The following is a 12,483-nucleotide window of genomic DNA, read 5'->3' as shown; positions in this document are numbered from 1 at the left end:
CGCCCGACATTAATCGTCGTTTTCTGCGCTTTTTGGTAAACTAAGTGGCCTGTTATAATTTGAAAACAGCATTTATATTTTAATTGGTGAACTACATCAAGAGATCTCAGCTGGCGGAGAGTCTCAGCATCGCTGACTACCTCACACGCTCAACAAAAACGAAAGAATTAATCTTCATAATTGAAGTAATATTCATAAACTGTTGGCAGGATAGCCGGAACAAGCCATATTCAAGTGAAAAATCGGAGAAGCTGTTAGTTTCTACGCGCAGTTGTACAAAATCAATTGCCTCACGAAAAGAATAATCCAAAATTGCGATGAAATTTTTGAAAATACAAGGAAGACTTCCCTTTGATTCAATCGACTATCGGTGTTGGTTTGAGCCTGCATTAACCATTAAACGCGGAATATATGAGGCCCAGGCCCCTATGGGTTTATAACATTCAGAGTTGTACGTGAAACCTTCTGACAGTGGTCCTCGACAAGAGAAAATTATATCAATAACTTCGACATGGATGGGACACTTGTTCGTCGCCTGAGCTTTACTGACATTTTAAATGTGTCTGTGTTCAGCGGAGCATGCATCTTTATCGCGTTACTCGTGTGCAAACGATTTACAGAACATCCATTGAACAGCCGCCTCAGAAAGACTTCTAAAGTCGATGAATTCATTCAAAAGCAACTGGCGACGAATCTTTACCGAGAAGATTTCGATTTACTCCCGTCGGTGATGGGAAAAGATGACGATTTGTACTCGATCGAGAAATGTGGTAGTGTTATGGAAGGTTATGGCTTCTTCTCAGTTGATGTGACAGGAAGGGAACAAGACATTGATATCATGGTTTCACCAACGATTCTAAGTGTTCACGAAGACGACATTGACGTTAGCCGTACCCCTGTGGGGTTTGTTTGGGTGCAAATCGACGAATTATTACAACGGATGAAAAACTCTGGATCAAACTTGCTTCAAATTCTGAAGAAAGCGAATCAGCAATTTGTAAGTGCGAGTGCAATTTACAGTCATTTCCTCCGAGTCACGCAAGAGAATTTTAATGATGGCGACTTCGACGTTGTACAGAATGAACCGGCTATAACATTGAGAGCAAAAGAAATAAATGCACGAAGGTATGGCTACATGAGAGTCATGGACATTGCTGTCGCTTTGAGTTTCTCTGGTTGGCCTCGAAGTGCAGTAGAATGGTTGAATCGAGAAAGCAGAGACTTCCGGCTTCTAAGTACTGGTACGATACAAAAAATTGCCAGAGGTGGGTGTCATTTGGTATACAAGCCATCAGGCTCCTCTGAAAATTCCCATTTAGATTGGAGGTTTTCATTCTCTAAAGCAGAGAAAACATTGCTCCAGTATCACAGTGACAAACACGCTTTAAAACTCTGTTACATCATGTTGAGGTATGCTTACAAGAAACACCTGAAACCAAGGCTGGGAAACAAGAAGATTTTAGCGTCGTACTATTTGAAGACAATATTCCTTTGGCTTGCCGAAACAGATACTGGCTTCGGTTACCATAACCTCGCTGATCCCCGCTTAGGCGCCTTGTTTGAACTTATGATAAACAAAGTGAGGGAAGCTTACGACAAACATTTTATGTCTCATTACTTTATTAGTCATTGGAACTTGTTGCGTGACCTGTCGAAATCAGAGCTTAATCACGCCCAAGACCTCCTGGATGATCTTTCTCAAAATAAAAAGGAGTATATCAGTTACATTCAAGATATCAGAGAGTATATTTTACCCTTAGCCAAGCAATCTGGAGGAGCTTACAACGAACTTCTCGTAATTATTGACGAATCTGCCACGAGACATACTCTTTTCCAAGCTTTTTATATTTCGAGTTTCATCTTTGGAACACTCATATTCGTCAAGTGTGTTCTGAATGCTCTCTACTTAGACATAGCACTGTGTTCAGTATAAGTTTACCAAGAGGAGTATCTTACTTTATTTTAACCCGGTGGATTTAAATACCTTTGTTTGCACAGTACTCAAGCATCAGAAGAGCTGTGACAGGCATCCAATTCTATTCTTTCAATGTCCCTGCGGATTCAAACGTTATCGTTATGAATAAAGGAGATTATTATCCAACTACACCTAGACGAGTACAAATAACGCCATAGACGAGTACAAATATCACGCGGTATTTGTACTCGCCTATTGTAGAGTACCGGTAGAACAGGTTTTCTCGCATCGCGCAAGCGAAGAATTGGATTGTAGTTACGAAAAAAAACAAAACAAATGGTGGACAATTTGAATCATATTTCCGACTACGAAGAGTCAGAATGGCTGGCAAATATAGATCCAAGTTCATTAGATGAATCGAACGAAGAAAAGCAGCTAGACGACCAGAAAATTTCTTCATTTAATGAAGAAAATGGAAACAGTAACACAACAACGCGCCAAATCCGTTCCGCTTTGCATACTTCTGTCACGCACTCCCCGTGAATAAATATCCGCGAAATTCGCCCGCATTGAAATAACAGTTTGGCGTGTTGGATAATAAATAACTTATTAGACGTTTTGTTGTGTAGTATCGCTGAGTATTTTTACTCGTTATTTGTATTTTGACTCGCCCTACGGGCTCTTCAAAATACGGCACAACTCGTAAAAATACTCAGCGATACGACACAACAAAACGTCTAATAAGATATACTTATCGCCAGAAAAAGAAGCACTTGATTGCTATACAAAGGCTCTACGTCATTATCATATGAGATGTAGGGAGAACTGCATGTTTAGAGAATAGGCATACTTATGTCAGGGTTTAAAAGGTTAATTTATTACTCCATGTACTAAAAGTAAACATCTAATTAGCGTAATGCTAAGTCTTTCTGTTAAAAGTGACTTTTAAGGTCTAGTAAAAAAAAAAAATAACAGTTCTTGCATAATGACCCACGCTACACGAAATTTGGTCTTGCCGTACTACAAGCAAGGTACGTACTATAACATGCAACATGCAGTTAGTGTCTGTTCTTTATGCAGATTTTGTAAGAACTCGGAACAAGCACAACCCCCACGATACCAGAAAGTTCGGGAAGCGGTGCCCCTGGTGCTGGCTCGAACTTGAACTGGTGCAGAAGCCTAGAAGCTACTAGAAACAGCTCTATCTTGGCCAGCGACTCGCCTAAACACACTCTTCTTCCGGCACTGAATGGCAAGTAACTTCGATAACCCTCGGGGCCTGAAACTGAGGAGTTACCTCCCGCATCAAGAAACCGTTCAGGCTTGAACACATCCGGATCTTCCCATTCCTTTGGATCGTGATGAATCGCCCACAGATTCGTCATCATCATTGTATCCTTGGGGATGTTATATCCCCCCAGGGAACTTTCCCGTGTTGATTTGTGAGGGATCGATAAAGGGGTAGGGGTTGCGATTCGCAGCACTTCTGCCACGGTACTCTCCAAATAAGGAAGACGACCTCGATCTTCGAGTCGCGGTTTTCTATCACGACCAATGATATCATCCAATTCTACATGGACGCGCGATTGGATATCAGGGTAATTAACCATGTAAGCTAGTAACCACAGCAACGTTGCGATAGTGGACTGAATGCCAGCGTTGAATACGTCATTCATTATCATTACCAGGTGGTCTTCCGTCAATACCTGTGAAACTCCGTCTTCTTCTTGTGCTTCGTAGAAAGCTTTTAAGAGCGCATCGGTCAGATCTTGGATATTTATGTCTTTTCTGTTCGCACTTTCATCAAACTTCTTTTTGTGTTCGTAGTACTTGGTATCTAAGACTGCGTCTCTTAACTCTTTTGCCTCTCTAAGGATTCGTCCCTCTTCAATTGGGAAAAAACGCAGCCATGGAAGCATTTCGAGAATATTAAAACCTTTGAAAAGGCGGATGAAGTGATCGTTATACTTTATAATTCGCTGGAATTCTTCGTCTTCGAGCGCATAACTTTCTCCATAAGTAACTGCGCAAATCACATTTAAAACCATTAGACTGATGTCATCCCTGGGATCGATCGCATTTCCTTGATGAGCGGAGAGTCGATCTAACAGTCGTTCTGCTTCACCGCAGATCCTTTCCTCCAACTGTTTGAGACCACTTCCGTACATGCGTAGAGCAGAGTGAACCAGTTTCCGTTGCAAAATCATGGTCTTTGAGAAATCCGCAAAGAAAATGTCTTTAGCCTCTCGTGTAAGGTAATCTCCAATGAATGTCCGGGGCCTCCCAGCGAAATCATCTTTCTTAACTAGCAAGGCCTCGCGAGCCAAGTCAATGGAATTGATTAGGATACACTGCTGACCACCCGGTAAGTACAGCGTGAAGATGTTCCCATATTCCTTTGCGAGGTCAGTCACGGCCAAGTGAATCGGTTTTCCTACCAACTGAGTCAAATTGCCTATCACAGGGTACGGACGAGGACCCGGAGGGAGATTTTTGGGCGTTGTAGGGGCAAGAAACAACCACCATCCCAGTGTGAAGAGAGAAATGAAGATAGTGGCTTCCAAGATCATGTTGCAACTGCAAGACAAATGAGAACAATAAAAAACAATAATGAATAAAGATCTAAGTTGAGTATAAAGTGAACGTTTTTGGGACCTGCATACAACAGACTGAGTATGCATTGGTTCAAACTCTCGCGTAGGACCTGACTTTTTTTTCTATAATCTGCGTTAGCCTTTTCTTCATTTGCAGATATTCTCGTTCTTTTCTTTTAACACAAGATTTTATCGTTTTATCTTTTTCACTCATTCAGTTAGGTAACAGAGGGTTTCTTCTGCAGTGCAATATGTGATGATCTGTACAAGGGCCAAACTTTCGTGAGGACAAGACGATCAATAACTTCGAGACTCGCTCTGAATGACAAACGCTTCATTTCGTAGATCGACAAGGGATCTTGATCTTGACACCTCCAGCGCCCTCTTCGGCTCTGATTGGAGCACTTTTCCCTGGCAACCAATTCAAGTTACTAATGACGTAAACCGTTCCACTCGAATCAATGAATAGAATTTCGGCTCTAACAACTCACGCTCACAATATTTGCTGTAATTTTAGTATCAATTCGCAATAATAAATAAAATAGGTTCATTCATGAGATCAAAGGCCCTTTTCGGTTTGCTTTAGCATCACAAGTTGTTTCTATTTTGCACCACTTTCGCGTAGAGTTACCCAGCTTGATCTTTAAAACGCCTCATCTGTTTCAGCAACGACACGCGATCATTATTCACTAGTACGTAGAGATGAAAATCCAAAACAGCACTGAACCTCATACCTTCTCTCAGTAGCACTGTGTTCAAATATCCATTATTTCTTTCAACGGCTTGTATCTATTTTTTCTAAAGGTTATAGAGGAAACGTTCAACCTCCGGGTCATAAAAAAATATTCACATCGCTAAGCGGCTATGAACGTATTTTGAGTTCATAGCTGATTGATCTTTGTCACCCTAGAGGGCATGGAAACAGTTAATTGTTCTCTCTCGTTGTTAGTCAATAACCTTTGCAGTAATTCTGAGCAGAGATATCACATTTAAAGAAAAGAATATATAACTCACCTTTGGCTCTTTCCAAATCGGTAGGTTTCCTCGGCCGTGTATGGTATAGATCATTACGTAAGTTAGTGTTCAGTCACGCAGCCGCAACCCTAATTAGTGTTGTGTTACGCTCAACAATATTCATTGCAGAGGCGTGCTGGGTTGCCGAGCCTTTGAACAGGAGTGAGGCTAAGGGTGACCTTGTTATTATACAAACGTTTTCAAATGTAATTCATTAGATACTGATCTCTATCACAACAACGTCACCAGCAGCCTCACTCCAAAATTAAAGGCTTAGCAACTAAGTATACAGGTCAACTGTTGATTGGCCCATTGTTATCACACGGCAACCACTTAATATGTGGGGGGGGGAGGGGTGCAATTCATTGCGCGTTCTTATCGTAACTTGTTTGCGCTGTGAGGTCAAAGGGGCAAAAGAGTAATTATTTATGCATCCTTTTAGTGCGTGCGACATGACCAACGCGTGATCGATAAATGCAATGTAAAACAAAAATATCTAATTATTTCCTCGTACCTCGCATGCTACTACGCAATCATCCCAGACTAAGGAGAAATCGGCCCAAATCGAGACTTTTCGTTTCCAATTCAGCTTCGTGAAAGGTAAGCGTGAGAAAAGTTGTTCGATAATTGTTGCATTATTTAGCATTTGCTACCAAATCACGCTCTAAAAATCTACAACAAGGTCAAATATACGCCCGGGACGAAATTTGTCCCTTTTTTTTTTTACACGAACAGCGAAATAGCGATAATCGCAAATCTTGTATAGTTCAGTGGTAACGATAAATCAATTGCTTAGGATGGAATGATTCGAACCGATCGAGTAAAAAGCAATTACCATTTACATTTGTGAAAAACATAAGCGGCAATCGTGAATGTATTATCAACGTAAACAATAACAGCATCATGTTTTGAGCTCATCGAGAAGAAAAACCTAAAATTGAGGAGTACTTTCGACTGCCGGACACAGAGTATTTTTTTAATTCGTGTCCGGAAGCTTGCGGTAAATGAAAGAATTGTACCTCGATCCGTATTTGTGAAGGCAGTAAGCATACCCGTGAATTTACAGCAACCTAAACAAAAACAGCTATGCCCAGCATAGTATTATTCGAGCCTAATTGTGCAGTAAGCCCGAACATTGAGGAAAACTTTCGACTGCCGGACACGGAATATTGTTAAATTTCGTGTTCGGAAGCTCGCAACAAGCCTCTAAGTTACACATTTCCAAATAAGCACAGAGCGCCGAGCTTTAATGCAAAATGAAACGAATAATAATTTTAGGAACAAATCATGCCGTTCCCCAAAAGTTATTATGACATAACCAAAGTAAAGCGCGCGCTCTGATTGGTCAATTTAGCGTCCCCCATTTGCCCATGGGTGTACGCTGCTGACGTGAGCAAATGCAAAGACTATTTTTCCGCGCGCGCTTGTTTTTTTCTGGTCACGTAAGATTTGTTAAATAAAAGGGAACTCTTTAGCTACAATGTATCAATGTTATGTTATAAAACAAATGGTAAACACCACAGCGTACACTATTGAGTTATGGATGCACTTGGGAGGTTTGCTAAGCACTTAAGAAGCTAGAGTCGCTCTCGGCTATCGCCTCGAGCGACTCTTACGCTTCTTTCGTGCTTAGCAACCTCCCAAGTGCATCCATAACTCAATAGTGTACGCTGTGGTGTTTACCATTTGTTAGATACAGACCGTTTTAAAAGATTCTTATGTTAATCGTCTAATTTTTAAATACTAAGAGGCATGTAAGTTCATAACTGTTTCTAAATTTTTCACAATTTGTTTCTTTTTTTTTTTACTACTTTTAAACCTTTTACTTTGTAAAATAAGAAGTGTTGTTTTTTTCCTTGTGAAGAAATTACGCGACCACTGACTACTACTATTACCACAATAAAAGTTCGGAAAATTTGTCGCTTTCAAGAAGAAATAGGTGGTAATTTTTGCGCAGTTTCACGAAGCGTGAGCTTGGGATGCCTGTGGTTCCACAGGACATGGATTTGTGAATGCTACATCAAGTTATGCCCAGGTTTCAATTTCATTGTTTACTAGAAAGGAAGTCACGTATGTCCCCATGATCACGTGGAGCAAGCTACCATTGTATGTATGTGAGTAGAACTTGGATGTCGAAACCCTGAACTCTGCGCCTTGAGGTAGTAACTCGGAAACTGATTGAGTAAACGTCAGCAAGCAGACGACACAATTCTGTTTACACGAGACTCTTCTCTTCAACTGCGAGGTGAGGAATATTGGTTAGACAATATATTCTTGAATCATCTTTCTCCTGTGGACGTGGAACAGGATGCTCATAAATATGTGAGCTGCGTTATTATACAACCTCTAGTTCTTTTGAATGCTGTAAAAATTGTACTTTTACCACAAGCAGTTTTTGACTATCTCTTTTGCTGGTTATATACCACTGGCCTCCCAGAGCCACCCCCCCTCCCCCATTATAGCTAATACCGTAGCCAATCAGTCAGTTTATTTTGGTGACATGGTAACAACTTTTTAACGGCAGATCTTCCCAATTTGAAATCCCCACCTACTAGGATTTTTTTTCCCCCAAAATCCCAAAAATGTGAAACTCGTTTTACTTACTCATTGCATCCTCATTGTAGTCAATCCAGTCGTGAAAATGCGACCCCATCCAGCGACAAATCTCCATTAGCCTATTATTGGGGAGGAACCCCAATAATCACATTAGATGGTAAAGTGAAAATATTTCAATTTCAGCTGAGCTAGCCCTATAGCCAATGTATTGGGAAGCATTGATTCTCGTCGCCATTTCCACTGTGGTGTATCTTTTTGTGGTGCGCCGCTGGTCAGAGCGAAAGTACCGCTATCCGCCAGGACCGCGCCAGTTACCTCTAATCGGCAACCTTCTAGACATGGCAAAATTTAACCACGTGACCATGCGAAAGTTCGCGAGACAATATGGCGAGATCTACATGATGACAGTGATGGGGCAAAAGATATTTGTTGTTACTGATATTGAGTTGGCATGGGATGCCCTTATTCGGAAAGGAAACATCTTCGCAGGAAGGCCGAAACTGTTTATCTATGAAGCTCTACAGCCCAAAGGAGGAGCCATCGTTTTCGGTGACTATGGACCGCGCTGGAAGCTACTAAGAAAGATCACCCATTCAGCTCTTCGAATGTTCGGAAGTGGCGTTCAAAACTTGGAGGAAAAAGTTCAGCGTGAGGTGTGTGAGATGTGCGGTTATTTCAGAGAGTTACAAGGTTTCCCTTTCTATCCAAAGAAACGTCTCGCTCTCGGAGTGACAAATGTGATATTCTCGTGCCTTTTTGACACGCACTTCTCGACCGAGGACGAGCATCTGGAAGAATTCCAAAGGTTGAACGAAGAATGTATGCGTCTCCTTGGAACTGGTGCGTTGCTTGAAGTATTTCCATTCATGAAATATCTTCCGCTGAGCATTCACAAGCGCCTCAAAAGTTGCTACGACCTGAAAGAGAAACTTCTCTGGCCTTTTGTCCAAGAGCATAAACACACGTATAAAGAGGGTGTCATCCGGGACATCACAGATGCCCTTATTACGGCAAAGCACCAGGCGGAAATGGAAGATTCCAGAGTGAGGGGTATGTTGAATGAAAATTTGATTATGGAAACGCTGGGAGATCTCGCTGTCGCTGGGACAGATACAACCACAGAGTTTTTAACTTGGTCACTTCTTTATTTGGCATCCTACCCAGATATCCAAACGAAGATACATCAGCAGCTTGATGACGTCATAGGCCGCGACCGTCTGCCTTGCTTCCAGGATAGAAGCAGTTTGCCATATTTGGAGGCCACCATCTCGGAGATCATACGTCATAGCTCTTTTACCAACGTGAGCGTCCCTCATCGAGTGCGAAGCAACACAACCCTCGGGAATCACGACATCCCCGAAAATTCCCTAGTGTTTGTCGATCTCAGAGCTATTCATCACGATCCGAAGCATTGGAAGGAACCAGACGCATTTGACCCAACGCGGTTCTTGAACGAGGAAGGTAACTTCATTTGTCCAGCCACTTTCAGTTTCATCCCATTTGGTGGCGGTCCTCGCGGTTGTGTGGGTCAGTCCTTGGCTAGGATAGAGTCTTTTTTATTTCTAGCTGGCCTTCTTCAGCGTTTTAAATTTGAGTTTCCTCCAGACTCCTCCCAGCCAGATTTGGAACCGCCAGTGGACCCCATACCACGCGCAGTCTTGACAGCCAGTCCCTATAAATTGTCTGTGACTGAGAGACAATGAAACGCAACTTTGGGTCAATTTAATCAATCCATTGAAAACTCTGTATTTTATGCAAATTCCCTTGAGTGTCTAACTGCACGCAAAATGTCAGGGGGGGGGGTGGAGTTGTGGAAATGTATTTTTTTCCCAAGTTGTTTGATATTTACAGAGATTAGTTCTTAGGGATATTCAATAATCGAGTTTAATAAAAGTCGTTAGTTTTTTATGAACATGTCATTCGTTATCATTACCAGGTGGTCTTCCGTCAATACCTGTGAAACTTTTCTATCTTCTTCTTGTGCTTCGTAGAAAGCTTTTAAGAACGCATCGGTCAGATCCTGGATATTTTCGTCTAGTCTGTTCGCACTTTCCTCAAACTTCTTTTTGCGTTCGCAGTACAATGTACTTGGTAACTAAGACTGCGTCTCTTAACTCTTTTGCCCCTCTATAGATTCGTCCCTCGTCAATTGGGAAAAACGCAGCCATGGAAGTATTTCAAGAATATTAAAACCTTTGAAAAGACAGATGAAGTGATCGTGATACTTAATAATTCGCTGGAATTCTTCGTCTTCAAGCGCATAATTTTCTCCATAAATAACTGCGCAAATCACGTTTAAAACCATTAGGCTGATGTCATCTTTGGGATCGATCGCATTTCCTCGATGAGTGGAGAGTGGATTTAACAGTCGTTCTGCTTCAACGTACGAAGAGGGCACCATCCGGGACATCACAGATGCCCTTATTAGGGCAAAGCAAGAGGCAGAAATGGAAGATTCCAGTGTGAGAGGCATGCTAGACGAAAAGTTGATCATGGAAACGCTGGCGGATCTCACTGTTGCTGGCACAGATACAACCACAAAGTTTTTGACTTGGTCGCTTCTTTATTTGGCGTCCTTCCCAGATGTCCAAGTGAAGATACACCAGCAGCTTGATAACTTCATTGGCTTTGACCGTCTGCTTCGCTTACAGGACAAAAGCAGTTTACCATATTTGGAGGCTACCACTATGGAGATCATGCGTCATAGCTCATTTGTCTACTTTATCATCCCTCATCGGGCGCGAAGCGATACAACACTTGGAAAGTACGACATCCCAGAGAATTCTCAGGTGATTGTCGACCTTAGAGCTATTCATCACGACCCAAAACACATTTGACCCGATGCAGTTCCTAGACGACGATGGAAACTTCGTTTGCCCAGCCACCTTTAGTTTCATTCCATTTGGTGGCGGTCCCCGTGGATGTGTGGGTCAGTCCTTGGCTAGAATAGAGTTTTTTCTTTTTCTAGCTGGCCTTCTCCAGGAGTTCAGACCAGAGTTTCGCGCAGGCTCTGCTCTGCCAGATCTGGAGCCACCACCAGAATCCATTTCGCGTGGAAATTTGACACCAAGGCCTGACAAACTTTGTTTCACCAAAAGGCACTAGGTAGAAACTTTGAGTGAGAAGAAACGGACGAAAGTGAGGTGACTACAAAGAAAATTTCTTTAAGATGGTGATGCTTGAGTGGCCTGGAGATATAAAGAGCAGAACTGTATGCACGGTCTCATCTCAGTGTTCTTCATCTCCAAACCTCTCTCTTCTCCCTCTTTGCGCGCTTTTTTGCTCCATCCACCATCGCGTGCATCGGGGAGCCGGTTCATAGAATACATCTGCTTGTGTTTTAGCCTGATTTCAGTTTGGATGACGATTAAATGCGAGTTTATTCAAATCCCGCGTGGCTTAAAAGTATCTCAGCGAGTTTATGCCTGTTTCTCGTAAATTAACCTTTTTGCAAATCTGTGTGACAACGTACTGGAAATATAAAGTGTGTGTGTGCGACAGTCGAAAGAGCGACTTTCAGCTAGAGTTATATGTGATTTCGTTGCATTATTTAGAAGGTGTGGATATCATGTGATGACACAGACCAGTCTAAGTCTCGTCTACTACGTTGCGCAGTGTTTCCCGCGGAGGACAGTCGACTTGCAAAAGGAACTCATCAAATTCAGCTTAGGTAAAGACTCACCGCTTTCCCAATTCAGTTTTCAACTTTTTCACTCATCGAGGCAAGGTATTGTGGCAAATCTTATACAATGAGAACCACACAAGCCATTAAGTCAAAGGTAGTCCTGCACACATATCAGGTACACAAAAATTTTGAAATAAAGCAACGCGAAAAATGGGATAGACATATCTAAGATTCAAGTATCGCGAAAAGCAAAAAATTCACAGTTCACTGGGTTTTAGTTTCGTGTTTTCTCGGGCCACGAAAATTAAAAACACTTAAGGTGGCTCGTACCAGTTTCCTCGCGCGGGGAACAGGTCACTCTTGCGTGACGCGCGCGAGAGAAACGTACGAAAGAAGCGCGAGATCAAAAGATCAAAATTCAAAACAAAGATGGCGGCGCGTGGAATTTTTTTCTACTTTTGTGAGAAGTTTACCTAAGAGCTTGTATTTGATTTGTTTAGCGGTCATTGTGAATGCAGGAGATAGAAACTAAGATAATGAAGACGATTTTCGGAGAAGTAAAGGTTGCTTCACTTCACATTTAAAAGAAGTATTCAACCGATATGAAATCTTGCGACGCGAAAAAAGAAGAACTCAAGTGAAGGATAATCTACCTGAAGTAGAAGAAGACTTTGAAACTTCAAGGAAAATGGTATGATATAGCCAGAATTCATGTGTAGGATTTTTAAAACATCAGATCGTAGGTGCTGGCGCGAGCACACGCAATTGTCAGTGGTAGC

At 42.0% G+C, this 12,483-nt stretch overlaps 4 protein-coding genes across 4 annotated transcripts; 3 read left to right on the top strand and 1 right to left on the bottom strand.

Moving 5' to 3' along the window:
* Window positions 1-456: 456 nt before the first annotated feature.
* Window positions 457-2,904, top strand: LOC111345504 (uncharacterized). Its single transcript, XM_022952790.2, has one exon. It carries the CDS (start codon window positions 512-514, stop codon window positions 1,931-1,933), a length of 1,422 nt encoding a protein of 473 aa, XP_022808525.2. The 5' UTR covers window positions 457-511; the 3' UTR covers window positions 1,934-2,904.
* On the bottom strand, window positions 1,603-5,817 carry LOC111345494 (steroid 17-alpha-hydroxylase/17,20 lyase). The gene is made up of 2 exons (XM_022952780.2): window positions 5,524-5,817; window positions 1,603-4,492 (listed from the first exon to the last, which is right to left on the bottom strand). Exon 2 carries the CDS (start codon window positions 4,483-4,485, stop codon window positions 2,974-2,976), a length of 1,512 nt encoding a protein of 503 aa, XP_022808515.1. The 5' UTR covers window positions 4,486-4,492; window positions 5,524-5,817; the 3' UTR covers window positions 1,603-2,973.
* Window positions 5,818-5,973: 156 nt separating this feature from the next.
* On the top strand, window positions 5,974-9,991 carry LOC111345495 (steroid 17-alpha-hydroxylase/17,20 lyase). Its single transcript, XM_022952781.2, has 3 exons — window positions 5,974-6,123; window positions 7,582-7,768; window positions 8,263-9,991. Exon 3 carries the CDS (start codon window positions 8,283-8,285, stop codon window positions 9,780-9,782), a length of 1,500 nt encoding a protein of 499 aa, XP_022808516.2. The 5' UTR covers window positions 5,974-6,123; window positions 7,582-7,768; window positions 8,263-8,282; the 3' UTR covers window positions 9,783-9,991.
* A 535-nt stretch (window positions 9,992-10,526) lies between these two features.
* LOC111345498 (cytochrome P450 1A2) lies at window positions 10,527-11,184 on the top strand. The gene is made up of 2 exons (XM_088730370.1): window positions 10,527-10,868; window positions 11,062-11,184. Exons 1-2 carry the CDS (start codon window positions 10,527-10,529, stop codon window positions 11,182-11,184), a joined length of 465 nt encoding a protein of 154 aa, XP_088586496.1.
* The last annotated feature ends 1,299 nt before the right edge of the window (window positions 11,185-12,483 follow it).

Source organism: Stylophora pistillata, chromosome 8 (genome assembly GCF_964205215.1).
Source record: "Stylophora pistillata chromosome 8, jaStyPist1.2, whole genome shotgun sequence".
In the NCBI taxonomy this organism is placed as follows: Eukaryota; Metazoa; Cnidaria; class Anthozoa; order Scleractinia; family Pocilloporidae; genus Stylophora; species Stylophora pistillata.
The sequence above is the reverse complement of the archived record's forward strand: the minus strand, read 5'-3'. Positions and strand labels throughout refer to the sequence as shown.

Excerpts from the sequence above, each read along its gene's own strand:
- LOC111345498 (XM_088730370.1), top strand. The coding sequence starts at position 10,527 with ATGGAAGATTCCAGTGTGAGAGGCATGCTAGACGAAAAGTTGATCATG. Across the intron at positions 10,869-11,061 it reads ACATCCCAGAGAATTCTCAG|GAGTTCAGACCAGAGTTTCG; the intron begins GTGATTGTCGAC and ends GGCCTTCTCCAG.
- LOC111345504 (XM_022952790.2), top strand. The coding sequence starts at position 512 with ATGGATGGGACACTTGTTCGTCGCCTGAGCTTTACTGACATTTTAAAT.
- LOC111345494 (XM_022952780.2), bottom strand. The coding sequence starts at position 4,485 with ATGATCTTGGAAGCCACTATCTTCATTTCTCTCTTCACACTGGGATGG.
- LOC111345495 (XM_022952781.2), top strand. The coding sequence starts at position 8,283 with ATGTATTGGGAAGCATTGATTCTCGTCGCCATTTCCACTGTGGTGTAT.